We start from the raw sequence: 16,521 nt of genomic DNA, 5'->3' as shown, positions 1-16,521 counted from the left end.
TAAATATATTTATTTATTATTAACATGTATACTTATTTATTTTAAAAACATTTGAAACAACAACAAAGTATTTACTCAACTGTTGTTGTTATTGGCTGAAGAATAAAGTCTTTGTTGCGTTGGCCATCTGACTGCAGCTCATTTCAGATCCTCGCGTCGCACAATCACGTTTTGTACCTGATTACATCACAGCTTGATCTGCATGAAAAGCTGAAATCCTGTTGGAGGGAATGCATGGCAGCTTTATACAATGAGGGATTGTTTTCAACCAAAGACCACCATTGGCTGTAACAGGGGTCAAAGTTATTCAGTGTAAGAGGATAAAGTATAAAAACCCAAAAACTCAAGACTGCAGGAAAAAAACGTCGACGGAAGCAGCTGAAATCACAGATAACAGTGAATACAGCAGTCATGGTCAGCCGGTGAGTGACTCTATTATTTTGATTTATTATTTTGCATTGCAATATTTGGACATAAGTCAGAATTATCAGCCCTCCTGTTATCATAATATTTGACTAGATTTATCAAGATGCTAGTATTCAAGTGCCATTTAAAGGCTTCACTAGGGTAATTAGGGTAAAGTTAGGGTAATTAGGCAAGTCATTGTATAACAGTGGTTTGTTCTGGAGACAATCCAAAACTAATATTGTTGAAGGGGGCGAATAATATTGACCTTAACATTGGTTTAAAACAATTAAGAACGGCTTTTATTCTAGCTGAAATAAAACAAATAAGACTTTCTCCAGAAGAAACAATATTATAGGAAATACTGTGAAAAATTCCTGAATCTGTTCAACATCACGGCTTCTGAATTATCAGATTTGTCCTCTTTTTTTATTTATATTTAATTTATTTCTTCTCCTCTTTAGTTTTGAACACCCTGCTGGAGGCTATAAGAAGATCTTCGAGACGGCGGAGGAGCTGAATGAACCTCTTCCAGCGACCGTCACTGGTGTGTTATTTATTCTCTACACTTTTTTAACATTTTTACTGATGAGAGAAAAGAAGGGAAAAGTGCATATTTGATTAAAAACAATCAACCCTGTGTGCATTTTTGTTTACATTTTATATTTCACATGTATTATTATTAACATTATTTACAATTTTATATTATTTTCCTTTTTTTATTTTACAAGAAATCCTTAAAAAAGCAAACCTGCACATTCTTAAATTTTTAGTTTTTTTTTTTTTTTTTTTTTACAATTTTCTACACACACACACACACACACAAAAAGCATTTTTATAATTATTTTTTTCTATTTCTATTTATTTTATTTTTATTTATTTAGAATTCAATTAAAATATATATATATATATATATATATATATATATATATATATATATATATATATATATATATATATATATAATTTTGACAGGATTGTTTTTTAGTTTATATACTATTTATTTATTTATATTATTTTTATTTATATATGTAATTATTTATATATATTATTTTTATTCATTTATGTTATTATTTATATATATTATTTGTATTTATGTAATTATATATATATATATATATATATATATTATTTTTATTTATATATGTAATATTTATATATATTATTTTATTTATATGTGTAATTATTTATATATATTATTTTTATTTATTTATGTAATTATTTATATGTATTATTTTTATTTATATATGTAATTATTTATATATATATATATATTATTTTTATTTATATATGTAATTGTTTATACGTTTTATTTTTATTTATATATGTAATTCTAAATATTATTTTTATTTATATGTATTATTTTATTTATATATGTAATTATTTATTAAAAAAAATTTCTAGCTGTATTTAATTTAACCATAGTGTCGTATTTTTTCCTAAGAACTATTTTTCAGGTGTACTGAGTTAATACTGACAAACTAAAACATAAAAAAACATTTATGTACATTTTATATTATTTATTTAATTTATTCAAAATGTATTCAATATTGTTGCTATTATAAGGACAAGAAGAAGTGTATCTAAAACATACAACAAAACACACCCTAAGTAACATATTTCAATTACGCAGAGATGTAAACAGCGCCCTCTAGTGGATTTATAATCTGACACGTGCAATGAAACATATTTTATCAGCTTCTTTTATGTTTTGCAAAAATAATCCTGGACTGATGAAAGGCTTTTGTTTTTCAGGTCGCATCCCGTCCTTTATAAAGGGCAGTCTGCTGCGTTTGGGTCCCGGCCTGTTTGAGGCTGGAGCTGAGCCCTTTTACCATCTGTTTGATGGACAGGCGCTAATGCACAAGTTTGATTTCAGCAACGGACAAGTCACTTATTTCCGCAAGTATGTCCAGTAGTGTTCATAAGGCTGTCATGAAAACCTTTATAAACATAATTATAGATGTACAGTTGAATTATTCGTCCCCCTGTTATTTTTTCCCTAATTCCTGTTTAACGGAGAGCAGATTTCTAATCATAATAGTGTTAATAACTCATCTCTAATCACTGATTTATTTCATCTTTGCCATGATGACAGTAAATAATATGAGACTAGATATTCTTCAAGACACTCCTAAACAGCTTAAAGTCACATTTAAAGGCTTAATTAGGTAATGTGTGGAAAGGGGTGGAATAGACAGGTCTTATACAACACTTTCTATTCGTCCTCACAGGTTTGTGAAAACAGATGCGTATGTGCGCGCCATAACAGAGAAACGGGTGGTCATTACGGAGTTTGGGACCTGTGCATATCCAGATCCCTGCAAGAACATCTTCTCCAGGTTTGACTGAACACTGAAGCTGTATTAGTTAATGCATTTACTAGCATGAACAAACAATAAACAATATATTTATTACAGTATTTGTGTCATGTTAGTTAACGTTAGCTAATGAAAATACAGTCATTGGTTGTTACTGTTAACCCATGCTGCATTCATGTTTAAAAGCATGAAAATGGATTTTTGTAATAAGTTAGTAAATGTTGAACTGTCATTATTAGTAAAAAAAAAAACTATTGTTAATCAAATTAAATCAAATCAGGCCTTTATTTGTCACATACACTTTCGTATAGTGAAATTAAACCCCCCCCCAACCGTACACAAACATCACAATTTTCGGGGGAGTACAGGTCACAGGAGGTAGCATATAGAAAAGGAAGTAAGATACATCACCAGACCCGCCCACCTCCTCCTGTGGGTGAGAGCACATGAAGACGTTTGGATGAGGGGATCGGTAGTGATTGTTTATCTGTAGTTGTGTATGTGTGTGTCCAACAGGTGTCCTTGACAGGGAGCAGTAATTTTAGAGCATCTCCTTAATAATCAGTTCATTAACTAATGAAACCTTTTTGTAAAGTGAGCATTTTTCTTGCAGGTTTTTCTCATATTTTAAGGGCGTTGAGGTGACGGACAACTGCCTGGTGAACGTGTACCCTATTGGGGAGGACTTTTATGCTGTCACAGAGACTAATTACATCACTAAAGTTAATGTGGACACTCTGGAAACGCTAAAAAAGGTACACAGTTTTACACACAGTTGAAGTGAGAATTATTCGCACTCCTATGAAATTTGTATTTTTTTTTTCTTCCAATATTTCCCAAATGATGTTGAACAGATTCAGGAGTTTCTCACAGTATTTCCTCTGATATCTGTTCTTCTGGAGAAAGTCTTATTTGTTTTATTTCTGCTAGAATAAAGTCATTTCTTAATTGTTTTAAACCAATATTATGGTCAATATTATTAGCCCCCTTGAGCAATATTTGTGTTGAATTGTCTCCAGAACAAACCACTGTTATACAAAGACTTTCCTAATTACCCTAACTGTACCCTGATTACCCTAGTGAAGCCTTTACATGGCACTTTAAGCTGAACACTAGTGTCTTGAAGAATATCTAGTCTAATATTATGTCATCATGACAAAGATAAAATGATTAAATGATAAAATAACAAATATTTATTTTTCCTACTATGGATATCAATCTTTAATAACCTCCGCTTGATGACCCCTGCAGGTTGACATGTGTAATTATGTGAACATCAATGGAGTCACGGCGCATCCTCACATCGAGAGAGACGGGACGGTCTACAACATTGGGAACTGCATGGGCAAAGGAGCGTCGCTGGCCTACAATATCGTCCGAATCCCACCTACACAAAAGGGTGAGCAGTCAAGCATCTTAAAGGGCACCTATTATGCAAAAAACACTTTTATAATGGGTAGTGTGTCAGCAGTGTGTGAATATAACCGCCTTCTAATGATAAACATGAATTAATTGCATTGTTTATAATTAAACAGTCTGCAGAAACACTTTGATTGACATTCTCCCTTTGTATGATGTCATCAGAGGGGGAAAGCCCCGCCCACTAGTGCCCATCTCATCAGCATAAACAGCAGCCCTGAGTGAGAAGCAGCCGTCTGTCCATTAGCCATCAGAGTGTTTGAGCTGCTGAAGATCATGTCAGCATAGACTAAGAGGATTATAGATGTGGAGTTTTAGATAAACAGCGACAGGAGCGACATAGACTGACAGAAGCATCAAGCACACATGCACATCTCACCAGCACTGATAAAGCTAGGCATTTTGTAGCTCCTCCCTCCTTTTAAAAAAAGCACAATCTCATTTGCATTTAAAGCGACAGTCACCAAAACGCCACTAGGATCAAAGCCTAAAAGGATCCGTTTCAGAGAGTTATAAACATTATCTGTGTGCTATTTAAAGCTAAAACTTCACTACACGCTCTAGAGACATCAGAGACTTTACATCTTGCACAATGGGTCACCTTTAAAACAACAAACAAACTAAAAACATCCTACTTTAATCTTTCAGACAAATCTGACCCCATTGAAAAGTCCAAGGTGGTTGTGCAGTTCCCAAGTGCCGAGAGGTTCAAGCCATCCTACGTGCACAGGTAACATTCATTAAAACGTCAATAATTAATAACTGTGACCCGAAATCACAAAGCCTTGAGTCTTATATCGCACAGGTTTTTTTGAGGGGGAATAGCTGACAATACTTGTCAAAATTGACTTTCTTTTATGCCAAAAATGATTGGAATATTAATTAAAGATGCTCCATAAAGGAATTCTGTGCATTTTCTTCTGTAAATTTATCAAAACTCATTCATTCGTTCATTTTCCTTCCGCTTAGTCCCTTGTTTATCAGGGGTCGCCACAACGGAATGAACCACCAACTTTTCAAGCATATGTTTTCCGCAGTGGATGCTCTTCCGGCTGCAACCCAGTAATGGAAAACACCCATACACATGCATTCACACACACACACTCATACACTACGGCCAATTTAGTTCATCAGTTCCCCTATAGCACATGTATTTGGACTGTGAATCCGGAGCACGCGGAGGAAACCCACACCAACACGAAGAGAACATGCAAACTCAGAAATGCCAACTGACCCAGCCGAGGCTCGAGCCAGCAACCTTCTTGCTGTGAGGTGACAGTGCTAATCACTGAGCCCCCGTGTTGCCATCAAACTTCAATTTTTGTTTAGTAATGTGCATTGCTAAGCAATTAATTCACATGATTTTCTCAGTATTTTTGACTATTTTTGAACCCTCTGATTCCAGGTTTTCAAATAACTGCCTATGGAACTATGGAAAGCGCATGTATTCAGATAACATACAAATATTTTACCTCATGGGTGTTATTGTGGTGCAGGATCACACATAGGACTAAAACATGGACATAGGACCACAGTGGCTCAATGTTTAGCACTGTGGCCTCACAGCATGAGCCAGGTCACTGAGAAGTCGCTGTTTCGAATCCCTGTTTGGCTCCTCCCAAGTTGGAACCCCATAAAAACAAATGATCCCCAAAATTAGCCGCCGCAGCTCCAAAAGTGTTTTGATTATGCACTAAAATAGATAAAGTGTTTATTTATCGGCACAATCCAGCACAAAGGAATAAAACCAGTTTTGTGCGATTTAGAAAACCTGGTGTGGAGAGTGACGTCACGACTCCTGAAATATTTTGGTTATATTTAAACCATAAAAATAGATAAGGTGTTTATTTAACGGCACAAAGCAGCACAAACGAATGCCACTAGTTTTGTGCGATTTAGAAAACCTGGTGTGGAGAGTGACGTCACGACTCCTGAAATATGTTGGTTATATCTAAACAATAAAAATAAATAAAGTATTTGTTTTAACCGCACAAATCGGGCACAAACGAATGACATCAGTTTAGTTTGATTCAGAGGAAGTTATGGTGTAGAGAGTGACTTCACGACTCCTGAAATATTTTGATTATATTTAAACCATAAAAATAGATAAGGTGTTTATTTAACGGCACAAAGCAGCACAAACGAATGCCACTAGTTTTGTGCGATTTAGAAAACCTGGTGTGGAGAGTGACGTCACGACTCCTGAAATATGTTGGTTATATTTAAACCATAAAAATAGATAAGGTGTTTATTTAACGGCACAAAGCAGCACAAACGAATGCCACTAGTTTTGTGCGATTTAGAAAACCTGGTGTGGAGAGTGACGTCACGACTCCTGAAATATGTTGGTTATATCTAAACAATAAAAATAAATAAAGTATTTGTTTTAACCGCACAAATCGGGCACAAACGAATGACATCAGTTTAGTTTGATTCAGAGGAAGTTATGGTGTAGAGAGTGACTTCACGACTCCTGAAATATTTTGATTATATTTAAACCATAAAAATAGATAAGGTGTTTATTTAACGGCACAAAGCAGCACAAACGAATGACACCAGTTTTGTGCGATTTAGAAACCCTCGGGTTGGGAAAGTGACATGACGACTCCTGAAATATTTTGGTTATTTTTAAACAATAAAAATAGATAAAGTATTTGTTTTAACGGCACAAACCAGCAGAAATCCAGCACAAATGAATGACACCAGTTTTGTGCAATTTAGAAAAATGGGGTGGAGAGTGACGTTGCCACTCCTGAAATATGTTGGTTATATCTAAACAATAAAAATAAATAAAATATTTGTTTTAACCCCACAAACCAGCACAAATCAGGCACAAACGAATGACACCAGTTTTGTTCGATTTAGAGGAAGTAATAGTGTAGAGAGTGACTTCACGACTCCTGAAATATTTTGGTTATTTTTCAACAATAAAAAATAGATAAAGTATTTGTTTTAACGGCACAAACCAGCAGAAATCCAGCACAAATGAATGCCACCAGTTTTGTGCGATTTAGAGAAAATGGGGTGGAGAGTGACGTTGCGACTCCTGAAATATGCTATTTATATCTAAACAATAAAAATAAATAAATTATTAGTTTTAACCCCACAAACCAGCACAAATCAGGCACAAACAAGGAATTTAGAGGAAGTAATGGTGTAGAGAGTGACGTCAAGACTCCTGAAATATTTTGGTTATATTTAAACCATAAAAATAGATAAGGTGTTTATTTAACGGCACAAAGCAGCACAAACGAATGCCACTAGTTTTGTGCGATTTAGAAAACCTCGGGTTTGGAAAGTGACATGACGACTCCTGAAATATTTTAGTTATTTTTAAACAATAAAAATATATAAAGTATTTGTTTTAACGGCACAAACCAGCAGAAATCCAGCACAAATGAATGACACCAGTTTTGTTCGATTTAGAGAAAATGGGGTGGAGAGTGACGTTGCGGCTCCTGAAATATTTTGTTTACATCTCAACAAGGAAAACAGATCCAGTGTTTGTTTTAACGGCACAATCCAGCACAAATCAGGCACAAACGAATGACACTAGTCTGATGCTATTTAAAGGAGGTGGAGAGTGACGTCACGACTTCAGAAGTATTCTGGTTATATATCAATGAGATTTGCTTTTAACGGCACAAATTGAGCTCAAACGACCTGGGCTGATTTGAAGTCGTTTGAGCAACATGGGGTGAAAAGTGACGTCATACGGTCAAAAAAAAAAAAGGTCATTTTTGCGGCACAAATCAGCACAAACGAATGGCGTAGTTTTGGGCATTATTCGATTTTATGGGGTGCCAACTTCATGGAGGTCCATTTGACGTTTCTGTGTGGAGTTTGCATGTTCTCCTCGTGTTGGTGTGGGTTTCCTCCGGGTGCTCCGGTTTCACAGTCCAAACACATGCGCTATAGGGGAACTGATGAACTAAATTGGCTGTAGTGTATGAGTGTGTGTTTGAATGAGTGTGTATGGGTGTTTCCCAGTACTGGGTTGCGGCTGGAAGGGTATACGCTGTGTGAAACATCCTGGAATAGCTGGTGGTTCATTCCGCTGTGGTGACCCCTGATAAATAAGGGACTAAGGCGAAGGAAAATAAATAAATGAACAATCACAGGACTGAACATGTGTATTAAATAAGTGAATATTGCAAAAGTTTCAGATATGTAAGCATGTCTTGTGTTGTTTAGTGGCAATATTATCACAGTATATTAGTATAGGGAATATTTTCACCCTAGAATGACTTATAAACTCATTTATAGTTTCTTCAATTGTTAATTTATTAACACCAAATTCTCCCCCGTGTGTTCTTGTAGTTTTGGGATGACGGAGAACTACTTTGTCTTTGTGGAGACGCCTGTGAAAATCAACCTGCTGAAGTTTCTGAGCGCCTGGAGCATCAGAGGATCCAACTATATGGACTGCTTCGAGTCGGATGAAGAGAAAGGCGTAGGTTCCTCTTTATCTCACACTCGTTTTATCCGCACTATGGTGCTGCTTTTAAGTGAGCTTTAATCATTAGACTGAATGACTGAACTTTAGGAGGCTTTAAACGTTTATCTTCAAGTAATAATGTAGTTTATTCAAAATATTGGTAGTTCTGTAATCATTCAGTCCTTTTATTTTATTATTTATGTGTAAAGCACTTTTAAAAGCAACACAGGGTTTATAATATTTAATATTTTGAGATTTTGAAGTGTAGATCCTCATTTATGGAGGCATTATAAGGGGTTATTATTAGCATCTCTGCATTAGTACAAAGTAGTGTAATATACAACATATTAATAGAAGATTTGTGTCAGTAAACATTTTAGTTGTAAATATATATTTATGAGGGTGGCGCACTGGTTAGCCCTGTCCCCTGACAGCTTGAACGTTGCTGGTTCGAGCCCAGACTTGGCCAGTTGGTGCTTCTGTGTGGAGTTTGCATGTTCTCCCTGTGTTGGCGTGGGTTTCCTCCGGGTGCTCCGGTTTCCCCCACAGTCCAAACACATGCGCTATTGAGGAATTGAATGAACTAAATTGGCTGTAGTGTATGAGTGTGTGTGTGAATGAGAGTAAATGGGTGTTTCCCCAGTGATGGGTTGTGGCTGGAAGCTGCATAAAACCTATGCTGGAATAGTTGGCGGTTCATTCCACTGTGGCAACCCCTGACTAATAAAGGCACTAAGCTGAAGGAAAAATAATATATTTATTAATATAAATATATTTAATTTCATGAATATGTTGAATGTGGGCTTACAAAATTGTTCACCTTTTTCATTTTAAAACAGATGCACGTCAAATAAATATGTACATTTATACTGCACACACTTCTCCGAGTATTATTTATATTGTTTTGCTATAAATCTAGTAAATAAATCTAATGGTAGACATGTATTAGCTGTATTTGTTATAACGAAACTTGATAAAAACACTTTGATTGACATTCTCCCTTTGTATGATGTCATCAGAGGGGGAAAGCCCCGCCCACTAGTCACCATCTCTCTCATTAGCATAGGACGTTAGTCTTGTTTTTGAATCTGAAGCTATGCTGATAACCAGGCAGTTGTAGCTCCGCCCGCTTCTGAAAAGAGCTTAATCACATTTGCATTTAAAGCGACAGTCACCAAAACAGCACAATTAGGATCAAAGGGTCAGTTTCAGAGAGTTAGAGAACAATATCTTTGTGCTATTTTCATCTCAAACTTTACTACACACTCAAAATTGACAAAATTGTCAATTTTGAAAAAAAAAAAAGTCAATTTTGACAAGTATTGTTGGCTATTCCCTCCCAAAAAACCTGTGCAACATAACGCCCCATTCACATGGGGCCTTAGCGTCAACACTTGACTGAAGGCGTGTCTGAAGTTGGAGCTAAAGCGATTGTCATAGCAGCGTCAGCCAATAAAATTCAGTCACCAATAGGCCACTGTCTAGCTGGTGTATTTGCATACAGTGATCTGATTGGCTGACGATTTCGTCAATGCTTAAAGTTGAGCTACTCCCCACTTCTGCAGCGAGCAACGTCTCTGAAGCGACGCCGACGGATCCTCAATGCAGTTCACAATGCATGTATGGAGCGTAAGACTTAAGACACATTACACATCTTGTAAAAAGGGGGTAAATAGGTCACCAAGTCTTCTAGTATTACTGGTGTTGTTTTGTTATAAATCGAGACAGATTTTGAAATGCATCATGACGTTTAGACATGTTTGAATCTGTTCATTTCTGCAGACCTGGATACACATTGCGAGGAAACACCCAGGAGAGTACATTGACTATAAGTTCAGGACCTCGGCGATGGGTCTTTTCCATCACATCAACTGCTATGAGGATTCGGGGTTCATCGTGTTTGACCTGTGTGCCTGGAAAGGGTATAAAAGAGCATTCCCTTCCCTCTTTTTTAAGATAAGTAACAATTCATTTTCCTTCGGCTTAGTCCTTCGTCAGGGGTCGCCACAGCGGAATGAACCACCAACTATTCCAGCATATGTTTTACACAGTGGATGCCCTTCCAGCCGCAACCCAGTAATGGGAAGCACCCATACACACTCACACTCAAACACTACAACCAATACAGTTCATCAATTCCCCTATAGCGCATGTGTGAACACCCGGAGGAAACCCACGCCAACACGGGGAGAACATGCAAACTCCACACAGAAACGCCAACTGAGCCAGCCGGGACTCAAACTAGCAACCTGCTTGCTGTGAGGCCACAGTGCTAACCACTGAGGGACTAAGCCGAAGGAAAATGAATTAACACAGGAACATTTACTATATTCTAAAATACTATAGTGATTTTCCCACATGATATGGGTGTTATTATTCATAAGGCACTATTTTTCCTTTTCAGCTTTGAGTTTGTCTACAACTATCTGTGGCTGGCGAACCTCCGCGCCAACTGGGAAGAGGTTAAAAGAAATGCCATGATCGCCCCGCAGCCAGAAGTCAGGAGATACGTCATTCCTCTGGATCCCTTCAGGGTAATTAAATAAAAACATTTTAGACTAGTGATGGGAGAAATGAAGCTTTCCAAAGCTTCGAATCATTTGAACTAATTGATTCGAAAAAAGATTCAGTGTTTTAAAGCGTTCATTCTAGCGACACCTGCTGGTCAAAACTGTAAATGCAACAAAACTCACAACATGCATTATAATTGACTTTTTTAAACTAATGTTGTTTCACAAATGAGTGTTTCCCAGTACAGGGTTGCGGCTGGAAGGGCATCCACTGCATAAAACATACGTTGGATTAGTTGGCGGTTCATTCCGCTGTGACGACCCTTAAATAAGGGACTAAGCCAAAGGAAAATGAATGAATGAATGAAATACCCACACTTCAAGATAACTGATAGCTGTTTTCTTCCAGGAGGAGCAGGGCAAAAACCTGATCTCTCTGCCCTACACCACAGCCACTGCCACAATGCGTGCAGATGGGACCATCTGGCTGGAACCCGAGGTGCTTTTCTCTGGCCCACGTCAAGGTGCGATGGGGTTTTTATTGTTATTTAGGTACATTTTCTGTAAGATGCAACTCAACACTCTTAAAAATAAAGGTTCCTTATTGACCCCATTAATAATTAGCCAGAAAAGTGGAGGTAGATAGGCGACGCAAACGTGTTCATTACAAATCATAGACAATGCTAAGATGTTTAGTGGCGTTTATTTGGTGTTGAGCAAAGAACTGCATGGCCATAATCCTTTATTGCTCGATAATATTTCTGTAAATATCATTAATATGAAAAGGAAGTAGGCGAGGCAGTGGCGCAGTAGGTAGTGCTGTCGCCTCACAGCAAGAAGGTCGCTGGTTCAAACCTCGGCTCAGTTGGCGTTTCTGTGTGGAGTTTGCATGTTCTCCCTGCCTTCGCGTGGGTTTCCTCCGGGTGCTCCGGTTTCCCTCACAGTCCAAAGACATGCGGTACAGGTGAATTGGGTAGGCTAAATTGTCCGTAGTGTATGATTGTGTGTGTGTGGATGTTTCCCAGAGATGGGTTGCGGCTGGAAGGGCATCCGCTGCGTAAAAACTTGCTGGATAAGTTGGCGGTTCATTCCGCTGTGGCAACCCCAGATTAATAAAGGGACTAAGCCGACAAGAAAATGAATGAATGAATGAATGAAAAGGAAGTTGATGTCGCCATACTGCCCCCTAGTGTTCATTTCACCCACAAACGTCAGTCAAACAAACAGTATAAGTACGTTTTTGAGGTTTCACAAAAATGTAGGCTGAAGCACGCATTTCCAATGATCCTGTGATGAAAATAAATGACCAAACAACCTAAATATACCTGTCATGAATACAACTACAGTCACCTTCTAGAAGAGACATGAGGAAAATATGGTTTGCACAATCCAAAATAAATGTAGTATAGCAGCCTTAGAGGCTAAAGTAGCTCCTCTCCATTCGCTACAGAAGCAAAACTGCAACCTTTGCGTGCATGAAGTGTTCAACAAAGTGAAAATACATCATCTGAATATATAATGCACTTATTTTAAGCTGCTTTGACGTTCAGTTGTGATTGAATTGAACCTCATGCTTTTAATTTTTAGGTTTGAATGCACTAATCCTATTTATACTACACAAGGGTGTAGAACAGTGCATTGGTGTGCAATTTGGGATGCAGGATAAGATATAAATGGTTCTTTTGAGCAATCGACAATGGTTCTTTTATGGCATCTTACCATTTAAGAGGGAGTTTCTTGTTTTTCTGACTGCTTATCAACATTTATCTTCTGTTTTCAATCCCAAAGCTTTCGAGTTTCCTCAGATCAACTACAGAATGGTCAATGGGAAGAATTACACATACGCCTATGGACTGGGACTCAACCATTTCGTCCCTGACAGGGTAAAAAATCCCACATCATCTGTTCAGCATGGGACAGTGCTCAGCATAATTGATTACACCCCCAATTTTAAAAAATGAATATTATTATGCATTTCTCATTGAATACAGGTCAACAAAAACAGATTTATTAAACGGATATATTCATTAATATAATATTTTAGTCACTAAACATCTTTAGAAATAGAAAGATAATACATTTAAATTCATGCAAAACTAAAAAATGTCAGCAAAATGTTATATATATTTTGCTTCTCCTGAATTTTGCCCTTTTTCAAAATTGTATTTCATATTTTTCCCTAACATATTGTTTGGGTGTACTAATTTTGGAGCGTTCTCATAAGTTATTTTGTTAGATAAGCTCCAGATTTGGCTTCAGTATTGACTAATCTAATGTACAGTATATGCTTAAATCTAATATTGTAGAGCTTCCTATAGATATGAATTTAAATGTGAGACTTTTGAGTGGTGCACTCATATATGTCGAACGCTGTATATCAAGTGTGTAAGTATGCATTTTCAGGCTGTATTTGGTGCTTTATAGATTTGCAAGCTGAATGTGAGGACTAAGGAGACCTGGGTATGGCAGGAGCCCGACTCGTACCCTTCGGAGCCGCTGTTTGTACAGACTCCTGACGGAGTGGATGAGGACGACGGTCAGTTCATTATAATATACTGTTCCCATTCTGTTTGGATCCCCAGAGCACAAATCTAGTGATTCAAATGATCTGTTCAGAGTGAATCTCCGGTAAACAACTCACTGATTCAAATGATCTGTTCAGAGTGAATCTGCGGTAAACAACTCACTGATTCAAATGATCTGTTCAGAGTGAATCTGCAGTAAACAACTCACTGATTCAAATGATCTGTTCAGAGTGAATCTGCGGTAAACAACTCACTGATTCAAATGATCTGTTCAGAGTGAATCTCCCGTAAACAACTCACTGATTCAAATGATCTGTTCAGAGTGAATCTGCGGTAAACAACTCACTGATTCAAATGATCTGTTCAGAGTGAATCTGCGGTAAACAACTCACTGATTCAAATGATCTGTTCAGAGTGAATTTCCGGTCAACAACTCACTGATTCAAATGATCTGTTCAGAGTTAATCTGCGGTAAACAACTCACTGATTCAAATGATCTGTTCAGAGTGAATCTGCGGTAGACAACTCACTGATTCAAATGATCTGTTCAGAGTGAATCTCTGGTCAACAACTCACTGATTCAAATGATCTGTTCAGAGTTAATCTCCGGTAAACAACTCACTGATTCAAATGATCTGTTCAGAGTGAATCTCCGGTAAACAACTCACTGATTCAAATGATCTGTTCAGAGAGAATCTTCGGTAAACAACTCACTGAATCAAGTGATCCATTCAGAACGAGTCTCCAATAAACAACTCACTGATTCAAAGGATCCATTAGAGTGAGTCTACAGTAAATAACTCACTGATTTAAGTGATCTATTTAGAGTGAGTCTCCAGTGAATTACTCACTGATTCAAATGATCCATTTAGAGTGAATCTCCAGTTAACAACTCACTTATTCAAATGATTTGTTCAGAGTGAGTCTCCAGTAAACAAGTCACTTACTGTATTCAAATGATTTGTTCAGATTGAGTCACCAGTAAATGACTCACTGATTCAAGTGATCTATTTAGAGTGAGTCTCCAGTAAATAAGTCACTTATTCAAATAATCCGTTCACAGTGAGTCACCAGTAAATGACTCACTGATTCAAACAATTCATTCAAACGAGTCTCGAGAAAATAACTCACTGATTCAAATGATTCATTCAGACTGCGTCTCGAGTAAAGGACTCACTGATTCAAATCTGTTCAGAGTGAGTTTCTGGTAAACACCTCACTGATTCAAACAAATTATTGAGTGAGTCTCCAACACCTTACATATTACTAAATCTGAATAACTGTAGAGCATTTATAGTGTTTAATAATGCTTCTAATGCTTAACAGGTATCCTCATGACAATCGTGGTGTCTCCTGGAGCCCAGAGACCGACATACTGCCTGATCCTAAATGCTAAAGATCTGTCGGAGATCGCCAGAGCAGAGGTGGAAATCCTGACTCCGGTCACTTTCCATGGGATGTACAAACCATAAACCCGCTGAACACACTAGCACTGATCCTGACTGACTGTAAACTCCCCAACACTGTAAACAATAAAGCTATTATACTGTACCTCTCTGATCTGATTTAATTACACTGTGCACATGATCTCCACATGACACAATACTACAGCATTTTTGATCCATACCATAGTAAAGTGTGTTATATTCTGTTTATATAACTCTGTTAAAGGGCACCTATTTTTACAAGATGTAAGATAAGCATTTGGTGTCTGCAAAGTTTCAGCTTAAAACACCCATCAGATCATTATTACGGCCTACAGAATCTGCCCATTTTGGTGTCTGAGTACAGTGTAGCTGCTTTTGTAGCCTGTGGCTTTAAATGCAAATGAGCTGCTTGTACCCGCCCACCGCTCCCACATGCATGACTGTTTTTCCTGTGTTACGTCAGATAAACAGCAGTCAGTGACAGAGACGGACATAGATGAAGCTGAAGTACAGCTCACTAGTCACAAATACCAAGTACGTTTATTTGAGGTATTTGTGGTGGAGTTTATTCAAGCCTTTCTGACATGATGAGTCTCACACAAATGCCATTTGCAGTACATACACACTCTCACTCACTCACACACACACACACACACACACACATATATATATATATATATATATATATATATATATATATATATATATAATGTACAGTCGAAGTTTACATAAGCTCTAAAAAAAGGAACATAACCTTTTTTTTATTTTAAAAATGTTTTAATTTCCATCTACAGCTCCTTCCACAAGCTTCTCACAATAGTTTGCAGGAATTTTGGCCCATTCCTCCTAACAGAATTGGTGAAACTGAGTCAGATTTGTAGGCTGTCTTGCTCGCACAAGATTTTTTCTACTCTGCCCACACATTTTCAATAGGATTGAGATCAGGGCTTTGTGATGGCCTCTCCAAAACCTTCACTGTTGTCCTTAAAGCACATTTGAACTCATTTGGCAGTATGCTCAGGGTCATGGTCTGCTTGGGAGACCCATTTGTGGCCAAGTTGTAATGTCCTGGCTGATGTGTTGAGATGTTGCTTCAGTATTTCTCCATAATGTTCTTTCTTCATGATGCCATCTATGCTGTGAAGTGGACCTGTCCCTTCTGCAGCAAAACAGCCCCACAACATGATGCTGCCGCCCCCATACTGCACAGTTGGGATGGTGTTCTAGGCTTGTAATGTAACACTGGTCATTATGGCCAAACAGTTCAATCTTAGCTCCATCAGAGCACAGGACATGTCTTCAATATTAGTCTTTATGTTGATTTTCCCATGTTGTCACACAGTGAAGCAGTGTGTTTGAGCTTTTCCTTCAATACTATTCTACAGTTGTGCCTCACATTAACTCAAATAATGTCAATTAGCCAATCAGAAACTTCCAAAACCCTGACATCATCATCTGAGCTTTTTCAGAGGCAGA

General features: G+C 37.4%; 2 protein-coding genes across 2 annotated transcripts in view; both read left to right on the top strand.

Annotated features, from left to right (window-relative positions):
- Positions 1 to 16,521, top strand: part of gpaa1 (glycosylphosphatidylinositol anchor attachment 1) — a 52,435-nt gene that overhangs the window by 25,095 nt on the left and 10,819 nt on the right. The window lies entirely within an intron of this gene.
- rpe65a (retinoid isomerohydrolase RPE65 a) lies at positions 379 to 15,169 on the top strand. The gene is made up of 14 exons (NM_200751.1): positions 379 to 422; positions 870 to 952; positions 2,161 to 2,311; positions 2,640 to 2,747; positions 3,340 to 3,481; positions 3,978 to 4,125; positions 4,794 to 4,875; positions 8,466 to 8,598; positions 10,366 to 10,505; positions 10,988 to 11,117; positions 11,503 to 11,617; positions 12,882 to 12,976; positions 13,518 to 13,629; positions 14,945 to 15,169. Exons 1-14 carry the CDS (start codon positions 412 to 414, stop codon positions 15,088 to 15,090), a joined length of 1,596 nt encoding a protein of 531 aa, NP_957045.1. The 5' UTR covers positions 379 to 411; the 3' UTR covers positions 15,091 to 15,169.

Source organism: Danio rerio, chromosome 2, assembly GCF_049306965.1.
Source record: "Danio rerio strain Tuebingen ecotype United States chromosome 2, GRCz12tu, whole genome shotgun sequence".
Taxonomy (NCBI): Eukaryota; Metazoa; Chordata; class Actinopteri; order Cypriniformes; family Danionidae; genus Danio; species Danio rerio.
The sequence above is the reverse complement of the archived record's forward strand: the minus strand, read 5'-3'. Positions and strand labels throughout refer to the sequence as shown.

Excerpts from the sequence above, each read along its gene's own strand:
- rpe65a (NM_200751.1), top strand. Across the intron at positions 10,506-10,987 it reads GACCTGTGTGCCTGGAAAGG|CTTTGAGTTTGTCTACAACT; the intron begins GTATAAAAGAGC and ends TTTCCTTTTCAG. Across the intron at positions 12,977-13,517 it reads ACCATTTCGTCCCTGACAGG|ATTTGCAAGCTGAATGTGAG; the intron begins GTAAAAAATCCC and ends GGTGCTTTATAG.